General features: G+C 54.5%; 1 protein-coding gene across 4 annotated transcripts in view; it reads left to right on the top strand.

Annotated features, from left to right (window-relative positions):
* Window positions 1–3542: 3542 nt before the first annotated feature.
* DSCAML1 (DS cell adhesion molecule like 1) overlaps window positions 3543–10889 on the top strand; it is a 361106-nt gene continuing 353759 nt past the window's right edge. Inside the window, exon 1 of one of the 4 annotated variants that reach the window (XM_081546518.1) lies at window positions 3543–3960. In XM_081546518.1, the coding sequence (XP_081402644.1) occupies window positions 3738–3960 (223 nt within the window). In that variant the 5' untranslated portion in view covers window positions 3543–3737. Of the gene's footprint in view, window positions 3961–4115; window positions 4221–10889 lie in introns of those variants that run through there. The other 3 variants (XM_081546517.1, XM_081546519.1, XM_081546520.1) reach the window with 3 other exon arrangements.

Genomic DNA, 10889 nt, shown 5'->3' with positions numbered 1-10889 from the left:
AACATCTGTGGTTTCTCATGATGGCTCTAGTCCTAATATAACATGGCAAAATAATACCCCCCAAAATATCCATGATTAACCTGAATTGGAAAGGGTTCACCTCCCAGTGTCTTCATATAGCTGCTTCAACTGGCATTGGTAAAACACACACACACACACCAGCTACTTCATCACCCACCATTTTAATGCAATAAAATATTGAAATTAATCACTGGTTTTAAATGAACGGTGTGTTTCTACTGGCAAAGAATCCCACAAATTAGGGCATGTGCATAGGTGTCAATGCAGGATTTTTGGATTGTATTCAAATTGCATCTGAGCACAGGTGTGCCTGTCATTAAGTGTTTATGTTTACCTGTACACATGGATGTTTGCCTGGGCAACTGTGTTTGTTCTTACATCGGTGAGCATATATTTCTGTGGGGGTGTGAGGGCTCCTTTCCAAGTTGGGACTCTAAAGGAATTGTCCCTCCTATCAAAATTAAGAAAGAGTCCCTCCAAAATGTCAGCTGTGGGAGGAAAGCATCAGGGTTTAGTGTGGGTGGAGGTGAAGCACGCATCCCATTTTCTTTCCTGGAGACTCGCTTTTCCCTGGGGGTTCCCTTGCTGGGATTCTTGCTGACTGCCAGGCTACTCCCCACCTCCCTCTCCTGTTAAGGGGGGACTTTGGAACATCGCAGAGCCAGATTGTCACTTTCAAGGATGCTTTCCTAAATACTAAGGAGGGACAAAACCTAGGAAATGGAAAATACAAAAAGCAGGACCGTTTTCAGGTCCTTTCCTTGAGGACGATCATGCCATGCTTTTCCAGCCTCAAGTGCACCTTCCTTCCGTATTTCTGTGCCACTTCCTGTATTCCCAACACCTGAACTCTGGCCTCTCTGCCATATGGACCACAGAATGTCATCCCAATATCCTCTCCCATCCGGCTCTTCCCTCCCCTCCCCTGCACAGGTCAAGGTCCTCTGAGCAAAGCCAATAACATTAGCGATAGACGTATTTACTGCGCTTGCTACATGCCAGCCACGGGGTTTGTCTTATTTAATCCTCATGATAGCTCTCTGAGGCGGATGCTGTGGCTGTCCCCACGCTACAGGTGAGGGAACAGGGGCTTAGTGCACATGAATTCCCCAAAGGTGTACAGCTCGTGAGGGGCAGAGTTGGGCTGAGATCTTAGCTCTGGCTTCAAAACCACTCTCTTAACCATCACGTTATAGAGAGAGCTTCCTTGTGCTAGAGGGAGTCTGCCCTCCTCACCTGCCTAGCCCCGCTCCCCATATCCACACAGCCTCTTCAGGAGACAGTCAGCAAATGACCTCACCCTTCAGGTAACACCTGACTCTCTCCACACGGTGCTGTGGTCCCTGAAAGGCCCTCAGGTGTAACCAGCATAAAAGGGACACTCAGGTTAGAGGAGGTACTTCAGGTAAATGGAGAGAAGGGGATCCCCCTCTCTCTTTCCAGCATGTGGGGCCCGAGCAGCTGTGCTGACACCCCCAGGCCCCACTCAGAGTCCACCCCTCCCGACAGACAGCAGCCCCTTTCATCCTGTCTGACTTAGCAGTTTATTTTAGGCACGGCCTGACCAGGTGCTCTGGGTCAATAGGCTTAGTTTTAAATAACTGGATTCCTGTCGGCAATGGCCTCCTTCAGAAGGGGAGGAACAGGGCAGACGAACGAGCCCAGCAGGCTGGCAGTGCTGAGGGAAGCTCTCTGCCAGCAGACTGGAGATGGCTGGGCTCTGTGGCTGCCTGCCTGACCCCTGGCAGGTCCCCAGCTTCCTCGCTCTGGGTCTCAGCTTCCTCACCTGTAAAGCGGAGGGCAGGCTGTGTCATCTCAAACACCTGTTGCAGTCTGCCCCTCGTCTCTGATCTATATCTGTGTGTGTGGCCAGTCACTCAGTCCTGTCCGACTCTTTATGACCCCATGGACTGTATAGCACGCCATCCTCCTCTGTCCATGGGATTCTCCAGGCAAGAATACTGGAGTGGGTTGCCATTTCCTACTCCAAGGGATCTTCCCAACCCAGGAATGGAACCTGTGTCTCTTGGGTCTCCTGCATTGGCAGGCAGATTCTTTACCATTAGCACCAGCTGGGAAGCCCATATTTGTGTTTACAGAGGGCAAAACACCTAGTGAAAAAGCATCTTCTGTGGAGTGGTGACTTGGTGTCACGGAGCTGGGCCACCAGGGGAGGTAGCCCCGTGCAGAGCAAGCACTTCTGCCCCAGAGTCAGGAGACCTGGGTTCTGGTCTTGCTTGCAATACAAACTGGGTGACCTTGAATAAGCCAAGCCTCATTTTTCTCACCTGTTTTAAAAGGGAGTGATAAAGCTTCAAAGAATATTGTGAGGACGGCACGGAGCAATCACAGGTGAGAGCCCTTTAAATTCTGAAAGTACTATAAGAGAAAAGTAAATGCACCTGGCAGTTCCTCAAAAAGTTTAAAATAGAATTACCATAGGATCCAGCAATTACCACTCCCCAAAGAGTTGAAAGCAGGGTCTCAAATAGATACTTGTTAAACCCATGTTCAAGGCAGCATTGTTCATAATTGCCAAAGGGTGGGAGCAACACAAGTGTCCACTGACAAATGAATAAACAAAATGCAGTCTGTATATACTATGGAATATTATTCAGCTATGAAAAGGAATACACTTCTGACATGTTACAACGTGGATGAAACTTAAAGACATTATGCTAAGTGAAAGAAGACACAAAGTTGTATGATTCCACTTACGTGCAAATTCACAGAGAAGGAAAAGTAGATTAGTGCTTACCAGGAGCTGGGGAATACAGAGTTATTTAATGGGTACCTTACTGTTTGGATGGTGAAAAGTTCTGGAAATGAATAGTGGTGATGGTAGTACAACACTGCGAATGTACTGAATGCCATGTAGAAACAAAATGGTAACTTTTATATCATGTAGATGTTAACATTTTAAAAAGTCAATGCCTTGGGCTCCAGTGCCTAACCCACTGCCTGGCGCACAGCAGGTACTCAACATTCATTTTGTAACGGAGAGGATACCCTTACTCAAGCCCTAGTCAATTCCATGCCAACTTTAGGCAGATTGCTCTAAGGAATAAACCAGTTTCTGCTTAGTGACAAAGCTGTGGGGTAGCGGAGATAGAGGAAGATAAAGGAGGAAGATACAGGAGATACAGCTGACATGAAAACTATTCATTGCAAATAATGTCTGAGTAATCACAATGTGCGCGGTGGGAGGAAAATTCCCAGAGTGCTGGGCTCACCTGGGGCTTCCCACGAGGCAGGCTTGCAGAGGGAACTAGGGGTTGGAGGGGCATGCAGATTTCAGCTCTGAGATGGGTAGTCACCCGGTTCGGCACCAAAGGGTCGTAGTCTGGCTTTTACTCCCAGAATCAGGCTCCCCCACCCAGATGGTAAACTGAGTCGGAAGGAAGCACGAAGCCTTGGCCCCAGGTGACCGGGCCGGGGAGACCCGGGGCGACCTTGGCCCGAGCAGGGCGGGCTCTTAGCACACGTATGGCACACGCCTGTGCGCGACAGCAGGCTGGGAGCCGGTGGGTGGCAGGGACCCCTCTCCTCTCAGACGGCGAACCCTGGTCCGGATCGTGGGGTCCGGGCCCTCGCCCCTGTGCCTGGGCTTGTGGGGCTGGGTGGGGGGGCGTCTGGGCTTGGGGCTCGCGCAGCGCTCCCCAGCCGGGGTGCCGCGGGGGGGGCGGGGAGAGCGGCCGCCTAGCCCAGCCCCGCGGATGACAGGAGCGAGGGAGCCGAGGAGGGAGGAGCCGCCGCCGCCGAGCGCTGGGCTGAGGAGCGGAGAGAGCGGGGCGCGGAGTGCGGGCGGCTGGGAGCGCGCTGAGCGGGGGAGAGGCGCTGCCGCACGGCCGGCCACAGGACCACCTCCCCGGAGAATAGGGCCTCTTTATGGCATGTGGCTGGTAACTTTCCTCCTGCTCCTGGACTCTTTACACAAAGGTGAGACCCGCGCGGGCTGCAGGGCGGCGGAGGCGGCGGAGCTGGGGTGCGCGAGGCTGGCGGCGAGGCGGGGTGCCCGGCGGTGGGTGGGAGGCCTCCAGGTACTCCGGGCGGGGGGACGCACCCCGGCGACCGGCCCCGGGTGGGTTGCACCGGGGGCGGGGCAGGCACGCGGAGAACGGCCAGGTGAGAGTCCGCCCTGAACCGCTCGGCCAGCCACCCGCGCCTGCCGTTTGGGGGGCGCGCCCGGCGGAGTGATGGTGAGAGAGCCCCTCATCTCTCCGCTCCTTGCTGGGCCGCTGTTCTGCCCGGACCCCTCCCCCAGCCCCTTGCCCGCCGCCTGCGGCTGGATGGCGCTGGGACCCCGGGGTGCCCTCCGAGTCGAGGGGTCCTCCGGCCGTGACGGTTCACCTGGAAGTCCTGGTGGAACCGGGCCGCGGCTTACTTCCCCTCTGCCGCCGCGCGCCCCTCCGCCGCCCCAGACCCCCTGCACCGCACCGCATGGCGCTTATCCTTACCCTGGCTGGATTCAGGGCAAGGAGAGCTAGGGGTCCCGAGACTTGGGGTCCCTCGGATACCAAGTTTCTTCTCCAAACCTAGAGGTCGCCTTCTCCCAGCCCCATCTCACCCCCCATCCCTGCCCCAGGGCACTAGCCTCGGCTTCTTCGCTAAGCCACCTGGCCACCTCGGGCAGCGCGCCCCAAGGTGCGAGATTCTACGCTTCGGCGCCTGGTCATCTCGACCTGGGACAAGTCTTGGGTTGAGGGGGGGGGGGCGTGTCGCTTTCCCCTGAGAGAAGGCGTTGCTAGGGGGTGGGTCCAGGTGTCCGGCATGTCCAGACCTGCTGCTGGGGCTCTGCGCACCTGATCCTCGAGGCGGCCGGGGTTGGGGGTTGGAAGTGGTCACATATCTTCGACCAGAGTTACCTGGGCACCAAGTCGGCATCAGGCCGTCCCCGGCGCTCGGACTACCCAGGCGTTCGCAGAGGACGTGCCCCCGGGCGCGCGGATGGCGGGAGAGGAGGCGGTCGAACTCCGCGCCCTTGCGCGGCGGAGCACACACGCTCGCTCTTCCGAGCTCAGCTTTACCTGTTCAGCCCTCCAACTTTTCTCCTCCACGCCCTGGGTGACGGCCTCTCCCCCACTTTGCCCAGGCGGCTGCCCTGGCCCAGCTGCAACTCTTGACCCCTAGGCGCTGGGGGAAGGGCAATCCAGCCCAGTGTTGGCACTCCCGGAGGGGCCTCTAGTCCTTCATTGCCCGCGCCCCAGGGGTCTGGAGTCTGCAACCTGCGGGAACTGACGGCAATATCTTGTGGATTTAGGGGAGAAAGGTGACCCTTATCTTATTTGTAAATACCGCCGGATCAAAGCTAGATTGAAGGCCGAGATGCTGCTGAGGTTTGCCTGGAGACCGGGGTGGGGGGAGAGGGGCGGCCTCTGAACCGTGGACAAAGTAGTTGAGTTTCTCTGACCCAGTGGGGTCCACAGGGTGACATACCAAGGCTGGTCTAGATTGATTAACCCCTTGCCCCCTGCACAGCACCCTCTCACATCACCTCAGTGGAGCAAGAAGCCCGCCTCTGGTTCAACCGCGCCCCCCACCCCCCAGTCTCCCTCTCCCCAGGCTCTTCCTGCCTTCCTCCGCCCCCGCAAGCTGGCTCGGCTCGCAGCTTTAATTACATTAACATTAAAAATACATAAGGTGAGGAGCAGCAGCTTTCTCTCTCTCTCTCTCTCTCTCTGGGTCTCTCTCCATCCGCCACCCCTTTCCATTTTGTCAGAAGAGAAAGCACAGGCCGGAGCCGCTACCACACACTTGCCCAGCTCGGTCCACACACACCCCCAGGCCTCGGCCCCTTCTGGAGACCTCTTCCCGCGCGTAGCCCATCCCCGGAAGGCGAGGCCCCTTAGCGAATACCTGATGGACTCTCCCCTCCCCCCTTCAGAAGGCGGGCATTAATAAATGAAGCCCAAGCTATTTGATAGGGAAGGGGCAGATGGGGGTGGGGGTGGAGAAAGGCCCAGGAGGCGGCAGGACAGCCCACGGGGCAAAAGCTTTTCCCAGCGGAGAAGGAAGTCGCTCTGGCCTTGGGCCTGTGGGAGGCTGGAGGTGCCAGGTGAGGCAACACCTAAGTGGCCTTTGGGTCTGCAGAGCCCCGGGTGCCCCTGCCATTCAGAGGCTCCAGCGTCTGTGTTGGGCGCCAGGGCGACTGCCAGACAGGCCTTTCTTTTCCTTCGTGCCTTAATTGGATCTTAGGTGCCAGGCTGGTCCCAGGGGCCTGTTCTGCTTGGGGTGGCATGGTGGTGGGGGTGGTGGGGGTGGCGGAGGCGGCTGGGGGAGATGTTGACGTGGCGAGAGCAGCAAAGATGGGGTTTGGTGTATTTTTCTCTCCCGTTGCCAGTCACCCCCGCGGCACCAAGGAAAATGTAAATGTGAATGTTCAAGCCTGTTACAGAAAACAATATCCTCTTGCAATAATTTGTACGTCCATCTGTGAGGAGCGGGAGGAGGCAGAGAGAGAGAGGAGAAAACAAGATGAGATGAAGCGTCCTCTGGATGGAATTAAGCAGTTATTGAATGTGTTTTAAGCTTCTGTTATTTCCATTCCTCTCGAAATACCTTTTTTTTTTGATGAAGCCTGAGCTTCAGACGGATTCCCCATAACTAAAGTGGGAAGGTGTTTAATAATCGGTTATCAAGTCTCCAATAACTACCTTATTATTGCTAAACGCATCCAGGTTTGGGCAGCCAGATGAACCCCAGTGAGGCTCTCTCTGTTGTTCCATCCAGCGTGCCAGCATCTGTGTTGCCTGCATTTGCATTTTTACTGTGCAAAAGAACAAGCTTCCCCGGCACTAAAATTCCTGTTTTCTAAAAGCCAAAATAATGGGTTGCATTGATTTTTTTCATTTCCCACCCCAACCTCTTGGATGGGGACTCACGGTTCCTCTCTCTTGAGAAGACCAAATTAAAAGGCTTCGTCAAACCATTAAGAAAAATCTCTAACACTCTGTTCAGAGTCTAATTAAAGGCGGGAGGGGGGGCGCTCAGCGAGTGTGTTTTTAAAATCTCGACCTGGCAAACACAACTTCGGGGAAGCAGGTGAAGGACCCGTGAGCACTGGGGAGAGGGTAGGTAGGCAGAGAAGCCCTGGGTGCCTGGATAACACGGGGGAAGAATGGGGTTGTCATGCTGCCTGACAAACCTTTCAGATGTTTCGTATTTCTGGGCATCAAAGTCAGCTGCCTTGAATGTATTTCTGCAGCAGACTGGGGAGCTCAATTAGAAACAAAAAGCAAGTAAGCAGTTGACCCAAAGGCAGCGCTTAAGTTGAGCAGATCCCAGGAGACTGGCTGAAGAGGCTTATTTTTCTCAGATTGAGGAATGAAGAGGAGGTGGGCAAGCAAATGGCGGCAGGGGTGGGGGTTGGCCCAGCGATGCTTTGCTAAAGAAGCAAGCCCATCCCCACCAACAGGCAGGCTAGGAGTGTCCGGACACAGGGTAACTTGTTGGCTTTTGACAGAGGGGTGCAGACCTCGAGGCCCCCTTACCTTCTCCTGGTCTTCGGAGGTTGCAACCTTGTGACTTGCTTGGTCCCCTGCTCAGCCTGATGAAGGATGATTTTATTTATGGATGAGTTGAAGGGAGGGTGGATGTTCAGAGAGCTTTCTTTTTTTTTTTTTTTCAGGGGATTGGGTACCAGGCTGGGAGAGGTTCTCCCCTCCCATGTGATCCTGGAGGAGGTGTTTCTTGGGGGCACTGGAAGCAGTCAAGAAGAAAAGCCCCCTGCTTCCGAAGTGCTTTCTCAGCCCCTGGCTCAGTAGATTCTAGCCAGCACCCAGGTGCCTGAATGGGGTGAGCCACAGGCAGCAGACATGGCAGGGTGCCAGGAACCCAAGGGCAGGCCCTGGATTTGCATGTAATTTGCATACAGATTTGCACGCTCACCTAGCCAGGCCAGGAGCCTCGGGTAGGGTCTTGATAGCATCTTGATCTTGGCCTCAGTAGCAGCCAGGCAGTGACTTTTTTCCTTGGGTGGAGTGGGGGTGGGGCAAGAGTGGGGAGAAGGAGGGTGTTTTCAGGGGTGCTTCTTTCTTCCGAGTTTTAAGGCCCCCAGGGGTTTAGCACTGAGTCCTCCTCCTGGCAAGGCAGACCCTCGAGCTTGCAACAGGGATGGAATGTGTGACAGTGGCAGAGGCACCCGAAGGCGGACCAGATTTGGGGTGTGGGTTGTCCCACCTGTGCTGCAGAAATGAGAGAGGGGCACACCAGTCATGGGGATCCAGGGCCAACATTCACCTTCTGGCGAGTGCACCCTCAGGATGGAGGCAGCTTAGGGCTGTGGTCAGTAGGTGGAGAAGCCACAGCTGATGGGAAGGGAATAGCAAGTGAGACAAAATGCCCTTTTACCCTCTTGATTTGTCAGTGTCCAGTCTGAGAGGGGGTTGTGGCCTCTGAGAGGAAGAGGCCCCAGCTTATCCCTTCTGTCACATGCAGTGGTTGGAGCCGAGGGCAGTAGGAAGGCAGGCTCTGTGGTCAGAGGACTGATGGATAAAGAGCTGGGAGTAATGCTCGAAGAGCCAACAGTTTGGGGCAGCTGCTGTGCTCCTTCCCAGAGAGCCAGCTGGGATGTCCACGGTGGGGAGGTCGCCTCAAGAATGATTTTGTCTGCACTTCCAAGGCCCTGGGCAAATCCCACCCTGGCAGGTGCAGCTTCAAGGCCTCCCGGAGTGCTCTTCTGCACATCTAATGATCTGGGAGGGGCTTCCCAGGTGGCTCAGTGGTAAAGAATGTGCCTGCCAATGCAGGAGATGTGGGTTTGATTCCTGGGTTGGGAAGATCCCCTGGAGGAGGAGATGGCAAGCCACTCTGGTATTCTTACCTGGAGAATCCCATGAACAGAGGAGCCTGGCAGGCTGCAGTCATGGGGTTGCAAAGAGTCAGATGCTGGCAGTGATCTGGGAGGGCTCTGGTTCCACAGACAGTTCTGAAGAAGCTGGGGGTGGAGCCCTAAGTTGTTGGGTGGAGCCTCAAGGGATGGCTAGAGGGAGAGAAGGCCGGTGCGTAGAGCTTCAAGCCCCCCTCCCTCAATTCTTCCAACCAGAGCATTTTGTATATCAGAATTGTAAAGAAAAATGAGATTGCAACTCGATGGTGCAGTGGATATTCTGAGTCAAGGCAAACCCTTCATTCACATCCTGGTTCTGCCCTTAATAGGGGACATTGGGCCTCTCTGAGCCTCACTTTCTCCAGCTCTGAAATGGTGTTAAAGGAGATCATGTATACAGCATAGCTAGAATATAACGCAATAAACCTTAGACCTCTTCTTTTTTTCTGCACTACTCTCACCCCCACCCCACCACTGCTGCTATTTAGTCACTAAGTCGAGTTTGACTCTTCTGTAGCCCGCCAAGCTCCTCTGTCCCTGAGATTTCCCAGCTAAGAATACTGGAGTGGGTTGCCATTTCTTTCTCCAGGGGGTCTGGGGATCAAACCCACATCTCCTGCTTGGTTATTAGGTTCTGTCAGTTGTACTAATGAGCCACAGTTTTGGCCAAGCCAACTGACTGAGACTTTGTGACAGTAAGGAGACTGAATGGTGGCCAGGCAGGGAACATCACAGCTTCCTTCTCTCATCTATCAGTTGGGGAGCCGGCAGGATCCATCCTCAGCCAGGTAGCTGGGGCCATGCAGGCACCTGGGTTTCCCTGGGAGAGGGGTGTCCAGCACACTCCCATTCCCCAGCCACAACTGGTGGCAGCTGTGGAAAAGGTGAGGGCACAGGTGGGCTCCAGATTTGAATTTGAGGGTGAGGCAAAGGCCAGTCTCATACTTGCCTGAGGAAGGTTGGGGTTGGCTGGTAAATCTCCACTGTGATTGGACAGAGTAAGAACTAGCCTGGATCTAATGCCTTAAACCCGTGTAAATGTGCTGCTCAGGGTGAGCCACACCTTGTAGCTGGATGGATTTCTGTTTGTTTCCCTGCTAGGCTGCATTTCGCTGTTTTTCAGGTAGTTTCATGTATAAGAGAACACACTTGACAGCCCTAGACCCTGGGGATCCCCAGACCACTCCTCTCCCCATAACCCAGCCAGTCATAGGGAAGCAGCCAGTGACCCAGAGGTCAAGTGCTGCTCATGGCAGGTTGTGGCCTGTGGGTTCCGTGAGTGGGGGGTGGTGCTGTGGCACAGCCAGTGTGCCCTGTTTAACAGATGTCTGTCCTGTGCTGCTTTAGTGTGAATAGCATTAGCCTTGGGCACCACCCCTGCCGTTCAGCTGCTCTCCCCTCACCCGTTCAGCCCCACTCCCCCAGGCCCTTGCTCTCCTTGATGCTTGTGTTGACGATTTCCAAGGTCACCATCTTCATTAAGAACAGTTATTCAAAGGCTAGTTGCATCTCCATTAAAACTCTGTGTGTCCATGAAGAAGCATTATTCATAGACCTAGAAAACTAAGCTCAGCCTAATTTAGGCACATTACCTAATAGTTCATGTGCCTCTATTTGCTAATCTGTAAAATGGGCAAAATAATCCCGGTCCTGATCATCCCCCGGGGTTGGTTGGTATTGCCTGGGCACAAGGAGGATGAAAGCCATATAATTGCAGAGCGTGTGACAATGCCCTGTAAACTGAAGAGGGCCACATATAAACACACACGTGTGAAAAACCACAGCAGACCAGTTTTAGCCTTATAAATGCTCTGCCCAAACGTGAGGTATAATTACTGTCATCTCATCATACAGGAACAGCGAAGGTCTCACAGCTGTGTGTGGCTGTCTCCCCCTTCCTGAGCCCCCCACGTATGGAGAATTTTCTAGACTTTTCATCAGTGTGGGGAACAGCCAATGAGACCCAGCAGGGCTGGCAACCATCTTCATGGAGCAGACTTGGCAGATTCTGCTACTGGGCACCCCCCAGTGCCCCGGGGGG

Source organism: Giraffa tippelskirchi, chromosome 11 (assembly GCF_054371585.1).
Source record: "Giraffa tippelskirchi isolate mGirTip1 chromosome 11, T2T-mGirTip1v1.2.pri, whole genome shotgun sequence".
Lineage (NCBI taxonomy): Eukaryota > Metazoa > Chordata > Mammalia > Artiodactyla > Giraffidae > Giraffa > Giraffa tippelskirchi.
The sequence above is the reverse complement of the archived record's forward strand: the minus strand, read 5'-3'. Positions and strand labels throughout refer to the sequence as shown.